The sequence below is a fragment of the Eptesicus fuscus genome, chromosome 11, assembly GCF_027574615.1.
Source record: "Eptesicus fuscus isolate TK198812 chromosome 11, DD_ASM_mEF_20220401, whole genome shotgun sequence".
NCBI classification, from domain to species: Eukaryota; Metazoa; Chordata; class Mammalia; order Chiroptera; family Vespertilionidae; genus Eptesicus; species Eptesicus fuscus.
Genome location: NC_072483.1, coordinates 44,411,489 through 44,428,875, shown reverse-complemented (window position 1 = coordinate 44,428,875; position 17,387 = coordinate 44,411,489). Strand labels below are relative to the sequence as shown.

The 17,387-nt window shown below is 38.1% G+C and overlaps 1 protein-coding gene across 1 annotated transcript in view; it reads left to right on the top strand.

Annotated features, from left to right (window-relative positions):
• Positions 1-17,387, top strand: part of SCN7A (sodium voltage-gated channel alpha subunit 7) — an 82,730-nt gene that overhangs the window by 5,200 nt on the left and 60,143 nt on the right. Inside the window, exon 2 of the mRNA XM_008138613.3 lies at positions 14,036-14,274. Within this exon, the coding sequence (XP_008136835.3) occupies positions 14,036-14,274 (239 nt within the window). The remainder of the gene's footprint in view (positions 1-14,035; positions 14,275-17,387) is intronic.

The window sequence follows — 17,387 nt, the reverse complement described above, 5'->3', positions numbered from 1 at the left end:
TGTCTCTAGAGCTTTACTGCTAAAGCTATTGTTTTCATCTTATCCGTATCTTTCAGAATATTGTTAGTTTCAATCACATTTCCTCATATTTTTCTGCTTCCTAAAAGACAATGATAATATTTTTGTGTCTTCCATAAAAAAAGCAATGCATCTAATATCATTTGAGTTCTAAACCCCTGTGGGGAGGGGTGGGGGAGAAAGGGAAGATGATAGAGAGCTCTAAGGGAAAAGGCTCTGCATCAGAGAACTTAGTTGTGAGTCATCACAGAATGTGGGGAAGATGAAATATAAGCCATAATATATCTATGAAGTGCACTCAAGTAGTCCTGACAAACAAAAATGTCAATATAAATTGGTCTCTTCTCTAAAGCATGTGTAATTTCTACATTCTCAACAATATAGATTTCATTCAGTAATTACATTACCTGTCTCCTTCACTTATGTATGCAGTACATTCTAGTCCCAAGTTAACTTGTTTATCAGCATTGTCATTACTTTTTTTTATTACAATTATCTGAATTTCATTGGTGCAATAGGCTTGATGCATTGTTCATGCTGATAGAAAGCTTAATTGTTTCAAAATAGTTTGGAAACTAAATGAGAAGTCATTTTTACCTTTTATTTTCTACTAGAAGCCCGGTGCATGAAAATTCATGCACTGGAGTGGGGGTCCCTCAGCCCGGCCTGCCCCCTCTCACAGTCCGGGAGCCCTCAGGGGCGGGAGGCAAGCGGGCAATCAGGAGAAGGCAATGCTCCCATCACACCTCTGCTGCTGCCACTGCCAGCAGTACAAGCCTTGGCTGGCCCTGGTTACCTGAGCCTCGGGTGGCCCTTGGGCAGCTGGGCAGCCACCATCCGAGGCTTGCCTGTGCCTCAGGCCTGCCCTGGCAGCTGGGCAGCCAACATCCGAGGCTTGCCTGTGCCTTGGGCATCAGCTAGGCAGCCACCATCTGAGGCTTGCCTGCACCTTGGGCCGACCCTGGGCGGCTGGGGGGCTGAGGGCAGGTCTGGCCGCACCACATGCCTGCTGACCCTTTGGCTGGGCTGAAAGGGTCGGCAGGGCTGAGGGGACTGGGCAGGTCTGAGAGGACTGGGCGCCACCATCTTGTAGTTATGGATGCCGCCATCTTTGTGACAGCATGATGGTCAATTTGCATATTCCCTCTTTATTAGATAGGATTTCATGTTAGATTGAAATTGGCATTTGGGATATTATCCTTACTCTGTGGATCCATTATGCTTTATTTTCCCCTTCATTTTTCCTAATTCATATTATCTTGCTCTATGGCTTACACCCTTGTAAGCTACCCTAAATCTTTTAGTAAGTAAGGAGAATACATGAATATATACTATCTAGTATAGAGTAGAACATTTCATAATTCTTTTTGGCAAAGCAAATCTAGCATCTGTTTCTCATCACTACGATCAAATTCAGCTTCCCAGGAAGCACAGAGGTTGATTATTTGTATGTTGTTGTTTCATTCCCTAAGGAGAAAAGTGAAATTGAGGAGGCTGTGACTGCCCTAGACAGTCACTTCCTACATGTGCAGAATCTGTCTCCACAGCCTGACTGCATTACTGGCAGGCTGTCTCTGGGAATCAAACCGAAAGACGGAAGAAAGGGGAGTGGGAGGAGAGAGGAAAAACATTGGCTTCTTACTGGCCCTTTCTTTGCTCTCCATCATTATCTCTCAGAAGATGCAGCTACAGCTGCTGGTAGGAAATGTTATCCACACAGCCTCTTTCCTGGGAACAGAGGCAAAGCACTGGCTCACTGATTGAGTGGCCATGTCATTCATCCTCCAACTCAGGATGCTTTTGAAAAGAAAAGAGAATGACATTTTCTTAATAATTAGTTTTCAACAATTTCAGCATCCACCCAAACTTTCCCCAACACCCGTGACTTCTAATCACACTACTTATAGATGAGATTGGACATGTTGGGAACAAGAGGAAAGAGTGGAAAGAAAAAGAGATTTGCTATCTCCGAGGGAACTGGGAGCAATAGGATAAGGTGGATGTCCCAGTGCATTTCTTTGTGTGTTTTTTTAAATTTATTTTTTGATTAATGTATTCCACATGTGTCCATATCCTCCCATTATCCCCCCCAACCCCCACACTCATGCCCTCACCCCCCTGTTGTCTGTATCCATTGGTTAGGCTTATATGCATGCATACAAGTCCTTTGGTTGATCTCTCCCCTTTACCCCCACCCTCCCCTACCTTCCCTCTGAGGTTTGATGGTCTGATCGATGCTTCTCTGTCTCTGGATCTGTTTTTGTTCATCAGTTTTTGTTGTTCATTATATTCCATAAATGAGTGAGATCATGTAACATTTATCTTTCTCTGATTGGCTTATTTCATTTAGCATCAGTGCATTTCTTTGATTTCAAACTTTAGAACTGTTCTACCATAAGATCTGTGTGGCAGAATGGTAGTATTTGGTAAGGTCATTGCTAAACAGGTACCCAGAGAATGAGGAAACTCTAGAGCTAAGGAAAAGAAGGTGCTCAAAGGGGTGAAAAGGATGTGGATCTATGGGAGAAGTGATGTTCTATGTCTCATACTTAGGATATCCAACAAGAAAAAAACAATGAAAGAAAATGTAATGATGTCTCTGCTTGCTTTATAAATGAATCTTTCTGTCTGACAGGCTGCATTAGATTCATTTCAGGTGGCCTCCACCCAACATATTCTGAAACTATCTTCCTGGGTTGGGCTGTTTGCTCCTAGGTTTTCAATATTAACACCTGGAGATTTCTAATAGGTAGTCAAGAGCTAGAATACTAGTAATTCAGCTGCATTGAGGGGATTTGCTTTCCCTATAATTCAGTACCAAGGTTTTGACCAGAGGCCACTCTCACCTTTGTCTTTTGAGGGATTCATGAACTGCAGATTGGACACTGTGCCATCTTGTCAGCCATCCAGAGTCTGATACATTGTTGAAGTTCTTATACACAACTCAAGCTAACCCAGAGCCAGACTAAGTGCTAGAGGTTTGTGGTTTGCCTTACATGACAACTGGTTCAGAACTCTATCTTGTTGCATATTTAGGGCATGGTTTGTGGATCTATGAGCTTAGTTCCACTGCTCAGAAGCTGGGCAACAATGAAGGTTAAGAGAAATTCAACAGTCCCATTGCAGATTAGGAAGATGCTCAGGGAAGTCAGTTTGCTGTGTATGGTCCCCAAGAGCTCGAGGAAGAGTTCCAGTTATGGATTTTATTAAATAGAAATTGAGATCAGGTCTTGCATCTCAGGGGAGCCAGTGGCACCAAGGACTTCAGGGTTGAAGGCAAGTTATAGAATCTGGTTGCATGACAAAACCCTCATGCATTCTACTGGGAAGTGACAAGTGGTACTTTTTCTTTCACTTGTTGAGCCCCAATGTGGTCACTGGCCAGGGATTTTTGGTCAAGGATTTGACAGACCGGGTTCACCAAAAATACAATTCTAGGAAGATCCTGGCTCTTCGACAACTTGTTCATTTTGTTAGGGTAATAAGGGGTAATTCAGAAATTTTAGAGGCCAATTTTACAAAGGAGAAGTTTGAAGAACATCTGGAGAAATTGGAGCCATTAGTGCTTTACAATGTTGGGTTAGACCACTTTCCCAGACTTATTAGTAGGTCACCCAAACCTGTGTTGTCTTAGAAGATTCAAATTGAACTATTTAAGCCAGAGCAGCTTTACTTTTGTGTTCCTAGTAGCTTCACTTTCTATCATCTCTGTCACTGTCATAGTGGCATTTGTTAGTGAGCCAGGAGTCCTTCATTGGGATCCTATCCCCAGTGCTGTATGTTCCTTCCTGTTGTTTCAGCTGCCAATACGTTTTCCTTTATTCATTTTTCATAGCAAATTTACACTCAGATGCAGATAGGGAGACTTTGTTATCTGACACTGCGTATGGACCTCTAATCCTACTGTGTATATTGACTGTAATTCTGAAGCTTAGTTCCCTAGACTGCCCCCTTCCTCAAGAAGAGAGACATTAATTGTTATCAGGTTATTAGAAAATTTGGCACTCTGAAAAATCCAGGTCCACCAGTGTTGGAGATGATTTTAATTTCAGTTAATGTTGCTCTTAAAACTTAAAAATTTTCAGAGATGACCAAGATGACTTGGTTCTTATTTGTGTACAAGTCTGTCTCCTATTGTCCTTAAATTGTCCTGTGATTATATTTTATTAATTTTTCTAGAACTGCTACCGGGCATAGTACTTGGCACTTAAGTATGTTCTGCAAATAATTGCTAAATAAATTAATGCCAAAAGTAAGCACCATGGTTGAACATATTTTCCTACATGACATATTAACTGGCAAGAAGAATCTTTTAAGGAAAATTGGAGCTCACTTTTTAAAACATGTATGTTATTAAAATGTTAAAATATAGAATTAAAAAAAAGTACTGATGAATTTTATATATATATATATATATACATGCATATATATATATGTGTGTGTGTGTGTGTGTGTGTGTGTGTGTGTGTGTGTGTGTGTATACATATATATATATCATCTGCCAAACAAGAAGTTGTTTACAACTTCTTTCTGAAAGAGAGAACATTTCAGTAATGTGTTTCAAGGATTCTGAGAGGGGTTAGGAAGGATAGAGTTGAGCAATCAGGAAATCTGAAGCCATCAAAAAACGCAGAATGTCCACCCAGAGAGTAGGTCAATCCTAGGTCAGGCACACAGATTAGGAGCCTTAGCCAACATCGGTTGAACTCTGGGCAGACCATAATTGCAGAGAATGTAAAAACAAGAGCTATGTATCAACAGTTATTTAGTCAGAAAGAGCAAAACAATCTTAGGGGCAAGAAAACGATTTGAAATAAAAAAAAAGTGATTAGCCACACTAGAGTAAAGAGATGCTAATACAGGAAGAATCTAAGCGTATAAATTATTATGTGATAATTAAAATGAAATCTGAGCCAGTTTTGGAGACTAGAGATTGTATACTCACAGGAGTATATGGTTATTTGCTATTAGATGTTAAGTCTGTTCAGCTAGTTGCCTGTCATTCAGTCTTTCCGCTTATAAATAGTCTACCCTCGGGACTTCAAATTACCAGGTAATAATTTGTGACATTTTAATTATAATAAAAGAAATATCAGATTTTTCTAAACATGACTGGAATCTTGAAATCTAAAGAGACTTATGCTCAGCCCTATTTATTATTATAAAGCCATTTATTTATGCTGCAAGCTATATCTCAGGACAAAAAATAATGGAACTTGGGGTTAGGGAGGATGGAGAAGATTAATGAAAAGTTAAAAGTTTTACAGTATGGTTGATTTTTTTTTTCCATTGGAGATTTTGGACTGTCACTCATGTGCAATTGTTATGGTTGTTTATCCCTAGCAAATTAGAGAGGAATTGTTAGAAGGGTAAGCCAATAGAAGGAAGCAATGTGAAAGCAGCAAGAAAAAAATCTACAAGTATGGTGATGAAAGAGATACAAATAAATAAAGCAGAAAAAAATGTAAAAAGCAGAACTCTTTCAAAAATTATTTAAGCATGTCACAGTATGGCAGTTGATTGTAATTGAATATTATCATTCCTTTGATTTATTAGTAAGAAATTATATTCAGCATATTCTCTTTATAAATTCTAGGAAGTATGGCAGAAATTTTAACTTAAAGAGAGTTAAACATAAAAATACAGTGCTTTAAAATAGTAACAGCTAGTATATACTGAGTGCATATTACCTCTTCTGGATGCTTTGTATTTATTAACTCATTCCATGCTCACACTATTCTAGGAGGTAAGTACTCTTATTATTCCCATTTTTTATAATTGAGGAAACTAGCCTTGGAGAGGTTAAGTGCCTTGCTCAAGGTCACAGTTTAAGAGTTCTCAACTCCAGATTGAAATCCAGGTGATCCAATAAATATTTGGTTATGGAGCTAGATATTTTCCAAATATTTATTACAAAATATTTCAAACATATGGAAAAGCAAACAAAACTGCACAAGGAACATCCAAATACCAGCTGAATCTTCAATTGTCATTTTATAATGTTTACTTTATTATTCATATATATATTACTTTATTATTCATATATATATTACATATATATATGAATAATAAAGTAAACATTATAAAATGTCAATATCATATGACAGATGTTATGTCATAGAATTGTACGCTTGAAACCTATATAATTTATTAACCAATGTCACCCCAATAAATTTAACAGAAAATACAATTTTGAACACTGTGTACATTAATTGGTTTGAGGTGTACCTATTGGGTATGTTCTTATTGCTCAAATTACTAAGGTAAAGTTTACATATTTTAATTTAGAGAACAAGTGCTAGATATGTTTTTGGAAAATATGTACCAATTTATAATACCAAAAAAGTTTATATTGAAGTATTTATTTCTTCACATCCTAGCCATCACTTTGTTTCATTAAACTAGGACCTTCATTTTAAATAATTATAAAGCCATTTATTTATGCTTTCTTTTGTAAGTTTTATTGTGTAGGTTTTTAATTTTAAATTTTGTTTAGCATTTAAATCATTCAGCCGTCCAAAATTTATTTGGCTATTAGAAGTGTCTGGAGCCAAGGATAATGGGAACTGCACAACTCTGAACCTCCCCGTATGTTTCACGAACAATACAATACAAAACAACAACAACAATTAAAACGACACAAAACCCATACCATCAGCAAAACTAGAAGTCAGAGAATGCCCAAACTTCAAAATGCCCGTGAAGAAAAAGTAAAATTCAACCCATATGCACTCTCTCTCATGCTCCAAAGGCTTTACAGAGAATGTAGTCTAAATTTAAGTTGAAATGACTGACAGAGAACACTCCCACGAATGGTGAAAATACTTGGGAGAAAAGCATTTCCCACTAACTTCTTTGTATCAATTATTGAATAGCCTCTATTTTGCCACTCTGCTTTGAAATGAACTACTAAGTATATTCTATATGATCCCAATGCTTCAAGTTATGCTTAATGACAGTAACATATCAGCCTGGGAGAAATGAAATCATTGATAGATTTAAACTCAGCTCTCAATAATCCTCAATCTGAGCATCTACAGAAGAAAATGGAAGGACGGGGAGAGAAGGGAAGGACTAAGTTAAAGCCAAGATCACAGCCAATATCATATGGCAGAAGCAGTCCAGTGAGCATCAATGATACTTCAGCTCAAACCACCAAAAATATTTCACTGGGCACACCTGAGTTAGCATATATTTTCACCACTCAACTAGCTATACCATGATGGAGAAGTCATGAAACTCATCAATGTCTGCTTCCTTATTTATAAATGGTGATCACAAGGATGACATGTGAGAACATGAGATAATAGAAACATCTAGTCCAGTGCCTCACAAATGGTAGTCACTCAGTAAGTGTGACCAAAATTATAATTGCCTTAATTATGATAAATACAATATTGGCTCATTTTCAAATGCTTGAAAATTGTTATAAGGATAATACTTTTCTATCATAATGCCTCTCTTTTTCTCATATTGATGCTGGTTGTGCTACTTTCAACTGATATCCAAGATACATGGCTTGCACTTTAATCAATATAAAATATTAGTGCAACTAGAACTTGTTAGAGTCCAAACTTGAGTTTAATTTGATACAATTCTTGCCAAAAGCGCACTTTAGCTTTCGATTTTTTAGAAAGGCAGTCTAATGGACAGATTAACTATTAATCTTTCTATATTTTTCAGGCTTTAGTGTGCTGTATTAAGATCACTCACCGGAAAGCATAGTGCCTGGACCATATTTTATAAATTCCCCACAGAAATGCTTTTACCTAAGTGTGACTTAATTATTAATAATTTATAATCTTTTCTTAGCCATCTAGAAGTCAGATGCAAGTCGGTTCCATTTGATAAGTACTTGCATTTCTTTGACATACTATAAAAGTCAGTGCTCACTATCAGTTCATTTACATAGTCAACCAGCCAGAGTACTTTCATTCAGCATCAAAATTATCACTAAGGAGCCTGGCCTATATGGCTCAGTAGTTGAGTGTGGACCCAAGAACCAGGAGGTCAGGGTTCAATTCCAGGTCGGAGCTTTCTCAGGTTGCAAGCTCGATTCCCAATAGAGGGCATGCAGGAGGCAGCCAATGGATGGTTCTTATTGATGTTTCTATCTCTCTCTCCCTCTTCCTTCTTCTCTAAAATCAATAAAAACATATTTTAAAAATTAAAAAAATATCACTAAGGAAGTCTTCTGGGATAACTGAATTGGGGGAGAGAATTAGCATGGACAGAGTCAGTACTGTCCTGCAGGCTTTCTGTATATGGTCTGTTTAACCCTTATGATCTTGTGCAATACATGAGGGATTCTGGTTTACATGTGAAGAAACATGACCCAGGCAATGTTATGATACTTTGAAAAGAGAATGTTTTACTTGAGTCTTTTCTACTTCAACTAATGTAGCCTCTATTTTTTTAAGTAGTCTATAGATGCTGTAATTTGAGTCTAATCAATATTCCGATTCTATCTGAAGACCCTTCAGTTTACCTACATGCCTTTTGGGTGTGGTTATGGATTATAGCAGAATAGAGAAGATCTGCCTCCTACATCTTCCTTCAATACAGATCAAGGTTATATAGCTATTTGGCAGATACAAGGTAGTATTGATTTACATTGCAATTACTATTAAGTAAAATCTCTTGGCAGTTTTCTCTGTTACAAAAGAAGTATCTTCACTGTACTTGTGCAGATGGGATTTTTTTGGCCCCACTTTCATAACCATACATATATTCCATTATATATTATTTTATTAGGTTTGGCCCATCATTCTAAGATATAAAATCTTATCACAATTAAAATTTATATTTACTTCCCATTTATTAGGTGCCAATGTACTAGGTATTGTCACCTATATTATTTTATTTTATTCTTATTTAACCCAAAGAAAAACACCAATTTTATGACAATGTTCAAGAATATTGAATAACTTGACTGAGACCTCTCAGAACATTAGTAACAAAATTTAGCTTTTAAATGCATGTCTATATAATTTCAAAGTTCATGATTTTATTTGTTTATTGTTTATACTAACCTATAATCATAAGTCATTAAGAAATCTTTTAATTTATACTCAAGGAACTCCATGTAAGGAGTTCAATTTTTTTAATTTAATAAATCTTTATTGTTCAGATTATTACAATTGTTTCTTCTTTTTCCCCCCATAGCTCCCCTCCACCCGGTTCCCACCCCACCCTCTGCCCTTACCTCCCCCCAATTGTCCTCATCCATAGGTATACGATTTTTGTCCAGTCTCTTCCTGCACCTGCTACACCCCTTTCCCCCTGATAATTATCAATCCACTCCTTTTCTTCGCCCCTGATTCTATTATATTCACCAATTTATTCTGTTCCTCAGATTTTTAATTCACTTGATTTTTAGGTTCACTTGTTGATAGATATGTATTTGTTGTTCATAATTTTTATCTTTACTTTTTTCTTCTTCCTCTTAAAGAATACCTTTCAGCATTTCATATAATACTGGTTTGGTGGTGATGAACTCCTTTAGCTTTTTCTTATCTGTGAAGCTCTTTATCGGACCTTCAATTCTGAATGATAGCTTTGCTGGGTAGAGTAATCTTGGTTGTAGGTTCTTGCTATTCATCACTTTGAATATATCTTGCCACTCTTGTCTGGCCTGCATAGTTTCTGTTGAGAAATCAGCTGACAATCATATGGGTGCTCCCTTATAGGTAATTAACTGTTTTTCTCTTGCTGCTTTTAATATTCTCTCTTTGTCTTTTGCCCTTGGCATTTTAATAATGATATGTCTTGGTGTGGTCCTCTTTAGATTCCTTTTGTTTGGGGTTCTGTGCACTTCCTGTGCTTGTAAGTCTATTTCTTTCACCAGGTGGGGGAAGTTTTCTGTCATTATTTCTTCAAATAGGTTTTCAGTATCTTGCTCTCTCTCTTCTTCTGGCACTCCCATAATTCTGATGTTGGTATGCTTGAAGTTGTCCCAGAGGCTTCTTACACTATCTTCAACTTTTTGGATTCTTTTTTCTTTTTGCTTTTCCGGTTGAGTGTTTTTTACTTCTTTGTATTTCAAATCTTTGACTTGATTCTTGCGTTCCTCTAGTCTGCTGTTGGGTCTCTGCATAATATTTTTTATTTCAGTCAGTGTATGTTTAATTTCTAGTTGGTCCTTTTTCATATCCTTGAGAGTCTCGTTAAATTTATCGGCCTTTTCTAGGAAATTCTTGAAAAACCTTATAACCATGGTTTTGAATTCTATATCTAGTCGTTTGTTCTCCTCCATTTCTTTCATTTGTGGTTTGTTTCTTTGACTCTGCATTTTCACTGCTTCCCTGAGTTGATAGGGTAGCTTTGTGTGCCAGGTTTCCTATATGGCCCAGTGGGTTGGCCTCCCCAGTTACCTGAGGTGAACACTCTTGGTGCTCCCCTTTGTGGACTGTGTGTACAGCCTTGTTGTAGGTAAGTCTTGATTGTTGTTGGTATCACTGGGAGGAATTGACCTCCAGGCCAATTGGCTGTGAGTATCAGCTGTGTCTACACCGGGATACCTTCTGTATTGGAGACAGCCTTATAGGACCAGACTTGTAAAATTGAAAAAGCCTCTGTGTTCAGCTTGGATGGGGCGGAGTCTCAGGGCTGAGCATACCGTCTTGGCTTCCCGTCAGCCCTGCCCTTGCGCACGTGCCTCCAGACCTCTGCCTTCCACGGATCCCTTGAGTTTCCGCCTGATAGTCCAGATTCCCTCTGTAAGAGCATGGGTCCCCCAGGGGCTCGCCTGGAACTGGATTTCAGTGCAGTCAAAACTGGGATTCAGTGCAGTCAGAAGCTTCCGACTCCTTCCGCTATGGAAAGCCTTCAGCAACCTCCGCAGTCAGACCTCTCTGCACACACTCACATGCGCACGCGCCTCCAGACCCCTGCCCACTGCTGCTCCCCCAAGTCTTCGAGTCTCTGAGTCTCCATGTGCCTTTCTCTACAGTTCAGACTCCACCCGTATGAGCCTGGGTCCACGGGGTTTCAGCCGGAGCTGGGGTTCAGTGCAGTCTGAACTGGGGTTCAGTGCAGTTGGGGGCTTCCTTTTCTCTCCCGCCAGCCAGGCACTTGGCCGCCCTTTCTCTTTGTGCGTGTGTCTCCGTACCTCAGCGCTTTGCAGCTCCTCTGATCCGTGAGCTTTTCTCTTTCCTTCTAGTTGTAGAATTTCCACTCAGCCAGCTTTCCTGTGGTTTTGGATGATGTCCGTTCTGTCTTTTAGTTGTTGTTTTAAAATTGTTGTGCAAGGCAGCAGTTTAGGTGCTTACCTAGGCCGCCATCTTGGTTTCTCCTCAGGAGTTCAATTTTGAAAGCACATTTAATATATTAAAGAAGTAAGATTTCAAATGTAACAACAAACTTCAGTATCTGTAGCCTATGTTTATAAATTGTGTTGTTGCTGTAGATGTGTTTGTATGTACATATGGTATATATAAATGATTCTTAACCAACTTTTAATGTGTTAGTTTTGTTCATGATATTGAGCAAGGTACTTGGAAAATAAGCAAATTTTAAGATGAACAATTGTTAGTTTTTTAAAGCATTAATCTGGAAAGAGAGATCCAAGTAGATACATGCCATTATGCGTACTCCATATTTATCTCTTATTGCTTCACACCCCATCCTTGTAACATGCCTTGAGGGAAGTAGAAATGAGGTAAGCTGTTGCTATTGTGAAAATCTTTCTCTCTAGTCACAAGTGACTATACCAAGGGGAAATAAATCCATAGGCTGGGCTAGACCAATTATGAGTATCTTTTTACAGTTTTTCAGACATAGGCATATGGGGGAAATTAAACTGAAAAAACAAATAAAATTGAAGCTGGGATGGCATTGTTTAATGTGTATTCTGAGAAGTAAGCAAAGGCAGCCATTCTTTAGATCAGTGGTTCTCAACCTTTCTAATGCCGCGACCCTTTAATACAGTTCCTCATGTTGTGGTGTCCTCCAACCATAAAATTATTTTTGTTGCTACTTCATAACTGTAATTTTGCTACTGTTAATGAATCGTAATGTAAATATCTGTGTTTTCTGATGGTCTTAGGCTCTACAGCAGCAGTTCTCAACCTGTGAACAGTTATGAAGTAGCAACAAAAATAATTTTATGGTTGGGGGTCACCACAACATGAGGTACTGTATTAAAGGGTCACGGCATTAGAAAGGTTGAGAACCACTGCTTTAGATGAAAAGAAAAGTCCAGAAGACGGTGATCCCATGAGAGGCATAGGAGTCATCCCAGGACTTGATTTTCCATTTTTATGTCCCAGGACACAAAAATGTACTGTGTGTTCTTTCCTTGGATGTCTGTGAGTTTACCATTTGTATAATTAAATGTCTGCCTCACACCATTTATTTAAACAAGCATTTAGAGTCTGATTTTTACAATGACTGCTATTCCATTAATATTAACTAACATCTTTTCTTTCTGAATATATAAGTAATGAACTAAACTATTAAACAACTCAGTTTCATTAAACTGTGGAATTCTGGTGCAGAATATATAAGTGTGTACATATGTGTGTGCTTTCTGTTTTAGGAAAACATTATAGAAGGAATTCAGCCAAGGCCAGCACTATAAGAGACAACATATATACATACAAAATGCCACAATTATCAAGTACAAAATTTCTTATCCTTTATTGCAGTAATAAAATTACAAAGAGGGTTAAGGGGAATGAATAAAGAATAATCAGTCGGTTGTCACCGAATAGGATCACTTGAGTAGGTTTTGACAAGAATTAGACTGGAGAAAATCAGCAAAATAACATATTTTTATGTGAGAGGAAGTAACAAGACTTATGAATGGGGAATTGATACATAAAATTACATTTCATAAAGACAAATTTGAGTGGCCTGTAGGATGATTTGAAATAAAGACTAGGACGGAAGGAAACCTGTAAATACTACAGCAACCCAGATATAGATGACTTACCTCAATGTAGATATGTAAACAATGGATCATATGTAAATACATAATGAAAAATAATTGAAAGAAGATTATTTTCTTTAGAGAAATTGATGACAAATACAAATCTCATGAATAATATTCAAGATAATTAGTTTATATTTGTGCTTTTTTATATAATGAGTAGAAGGTTAAAGTTTGATTATAGTCATGAGGAAAAACAATAATTTTGTTTTTACTTGTTTAGTTGCTCTCATTGGTGTGTTTGCCTAGAAGGACATAACAGAAGGGAAAGGCATAACTTTAAGGAATATCAGAGTTAAAATTTGGAGGGAAGAACTGTCAAAGGGAGTATTCAGAATCATAAGAAGAGTGGATAATGCTGCCATGAACATAGGATTGCATATGTCTTTGCAAATAAATGTTTTCAATTTTTCATGTAGATATAACCGAAACAAACAAAAACTCATAGACACACTCAAGAGTATGGTGGTTACCAGAGAAAAAAATGGGAGTGGACGGGTAGAAAAGGGTAGAGGGGGTTGAATGTGTGGTGATGGAAGGAAATTTGACTTTATACAACACAGTATTCAGATTATGTATAATAGAATTGTACACTTGAAACCTACATAATTTCATTAACTAATGTCACCCCAATAAATTTAATTTTAAGAAAAAGAAGAGAAGAGTGAGGTTCAGAGGCAATGAAGACTGTGTTTAGGAAAGGAAAGCCTAGTCAATAGTTAAATGCAGATGAGAATGAAATCATTGGATTCCCCACTTCCCACCTCCAAATGTCTAGCAGCTTTAGAACTCTTATTACAAAGGAGAAATGGAAAGGCATATTTCAGTAAGAGGAAAAGGATTCAGTGGAGAGGTAAAGAAAACAGAGTGAGTTACACATAAAGTTACAAACTAAGCTTAATATTAAGTATAGCAGGACCTAATTTAACAGCTCAGTTTTCTACAAAACTCAGGACTTTTCTTTGAATACATGCAGTTATCTGTTACCTTTTATTTATATTTTTCCTAAACTTTTTAATTTAAAATTTTTCTTTCTACAATATATCCAAATTTAATAGAGAGCTAAAAAAAATACATTTCTTGCAGGTGCAAAATTGAAAATGGCTTCCCCAGAACCTAAGGGCCTTGTCCCCTTCACGAGGGAGTCTCTTGAACTTATGGAACAGCGTATTGCTAAAAAACACAATGAGGACCATGAAGAAGATTTAAAGCCAAACACTGACTTGGAAGTTGGAAAAGAGCTTCCATTTGTTTATGGAAATCTTCCTCAAGGAATGGTGTCAGAGCCCTTGGAAGACGTGGACCCATACTACCAGAATAAAAATGTAAGGATCGATTGAACTTATTGTGACCACATTTGTTTTTCAGACATGCAAAAAATGTAATTGAGATAAGATATAAAAAGAGAATTAAGAATAAATTAGAAGGTAATTTTAAATTATACAAAACTACATAAGACATCCCACACATATTTGAGAATTTTATCAAAAGTCACTGTTTGCCTGGTTGGCTAGTTTGTTTGGGGTTACTTTACTTTGCAATCGGCTATACTGTTATACCATTTTTATTTTTCCTCCCCATCTTGTGAACATGAGATGTCTTTACATTCATTTAGATCTTCTTTATTTCAACAGTGTTTTGCAGTTTTCAATGTACATGTGTTTGCTTTTATTAAATGTATGCCTAAGTATTATATCCTTTATGGCAATATTATACTAGTGCATGGAACTAGAGGCCCGATGCATGACATTTGTGCACGGGGTAAGGTGGGGGTCCCTTAGCCCAGGCTGCGCCCTCTTGCAGTCCAGGACCCCTCAGGGGATGTCCTCCTGTTGGCTTAGGCCCCCACCCCGTGGTGGTACCCCAGTAGCACTCCCCCATGGGAGCGCACTGACCACCAGGGGATAGCTCCTTTGTTGAGCATCTGCCCCCTGGTGGACAATGCACTTCATAGTGACCAGTCATTCCAGCATTCAGTCAATTTGCATATTAGGGTTTTATATAGGATTGTTTCCTTAATTCATTTTTTGCTTATTTATTGTTACAGTGTAGAATACAATTTATTTTTACATATTAATCTCATATCCTGAAACCTCACTAAAATATTTTTTAAAATTGTTGACACTATTACAGATGTTCCTCATTTTCCCCTCTTTGCCCACCTCCACTTTGCCCACCCCACCCACCCCGAGCCTTCACCACATTATTGTCTGCATACATGGGCTATACCTATGTGTTCTTTGGCTAATCTCTTCACCTTCTTTTATCTAGACCCTCTCACTCCCTCCCCCCTGTTATGCATTCATATAATGATTTGATTGATTGGAGTATGATGATCAGCTACTTAAGGTTATCAATTTTAAAGCACTATAATATAAAAGTTATATAATAGCTACACAATTTCACATGTTCAACTTGATAAGAGCTCACTCAGTAGTTAGGAAAATAAAGTCAGCCTATATTTTATCATTTTTATTCATTCATACAATCATATCCTACCTTATCTCCAGAATAACTTGAAGAACCTACTAAATATTTGAAAAATTGAAAAACAAGCACAAAATGTTAAAAATAAGAATAATTGTTTAGAAAAGGCAGTGATCTGTGTGGCTTGGTAGCTGGAAGAGTCTTCATTAAAGAAATAGAATGTGAGTTATAGTTTAGAGAACATTTCAAATTTTAACAAGGCAAAGGGAAGATCTATGAACAAGCAAGAGCAGAGATTAATTCTGGAATAGGAAATAGATGAAATAAGGGAGATTTCAACATGGATTTAATGTGATGGCCAAAAGACTGATGTGATGAATGCAATATTTAAGTAAGGTTAATATGAAGATTTCTAGATTATTATTGCATGGAAGAGATAGGGTCAGAAAAATGAAATAGGAGAGAAAGAGTAATCCAGTCTAATGGTGTCTTAGAGGAGAGAGAGAGGTAACAAATCCGAGAAGAATCAGCAAGATTTGAAGACTGACTAATAATGCCAAGGTCTTCAGCCTGAAAGAATGGTGGTACTGCTGACAAAAATGTAATAACTATAAACTAGATCAAGTTTGGGAGACAAAATGATTAGCCCCACTGTGGACAAATGTAATTTGATATTCTTGTAGAGCAAGCATGTCAAATTCACAGCCCGTGGGCCCCATGCAACCCACAATGAATATTTTTGTGACCCAGCCAACTTAATGGTATGTAAGAAACGTTCTAATAAAAATTTCATAACTTAATTTTTACAATATCCTGTTATACATAATTATTAATAACAAACTACAACGTTTGCTAATGACCGATCACTAGAATCATGTTGCATTCATTTACCTTATACTCCTTATGCACAGGCACACCATTTCTCTCCACTAATACTAGCAGCGAATATTTTAGTAGCCGATTTCCACGTCATTAGTCTTGGACTGACTTGTTTGGTTGTACACAACAGGAAATATTTCGCTTTCGGAGAACAAGAAAAATAGGTTTATTTGCATTATGCTTATTAATTTGTGCAGTTATTCAGTGTCTGGTAAGTTAATGTTCAAGAAAAAATATTAATTTTTATAGAAGCATAGATCAGATGCTCAAACCTCAAAGGGAAGGTAGGGGAGGGTGGGTATAAGGGGGAGAGATCAACCAAAGGACTTGTATGCATACATATAAGCATAACCAATGGACACAGACACCAGGGGGGTGAGGGCATTAGTGGAAGGTGGGGAGGGTAGCGGGAAAATGGGGGGATAAGAACACATAGGTAATACCTTAATCAATAAAGAAAAAAATAAAAAAATTAAAAAAATAAAATAAAATGTTCTATTATTTTATGTTAATGACTAGAGGCCCAGTGCACGAAATTCCTGGGGATCGGGCCTAAACCGGCAGATGGACATCCCTCTCACAATCCGGGACTGCTGGCTCCTAACTGCTCACTTGCCTGCCTGCCTGATTGCCCCTAACTGCCCCACCTGCCAGCCCGATCACCCCTAACCATCTCTGCCTGCCGACCTGATCGCCCCTAATTGCCCCCTCCACCAGCCTGGTCACCCCTCACTGCCCCCCCACCGGCCTGGTCACCGCCAACTGCTCACCTTGCTGGCCTGGTCGCTCCTCACTGCTCACCTTGCTGGCCTGGTCGCTCCTCACTGCCCCCCTCTACCAGCCTGGTTGCCCCTAACTGCCCCCCTTTGCTGCCCTAGTTGCCCCCAACTGCTCCCCCCCACTGGCCTAGTCACTCCTTACTGTCCCTCCCCACTGGCCTGGTCACCTCCAACTCCCCCCCCCCCCCCCGCCAGCCTAGTTGCCCCTCACGCCCCCCCCCCTGCTGGCCTGGTTGCCCCAACAGCCTGCTGTTCTGTCGTTACCTTTTATTAGTATAGATTACTCATTTATTTCAGCTCTTTGTATTTAGCATGTCTCTATCAAAATAAACCTACGATTTTATGAAAATTGA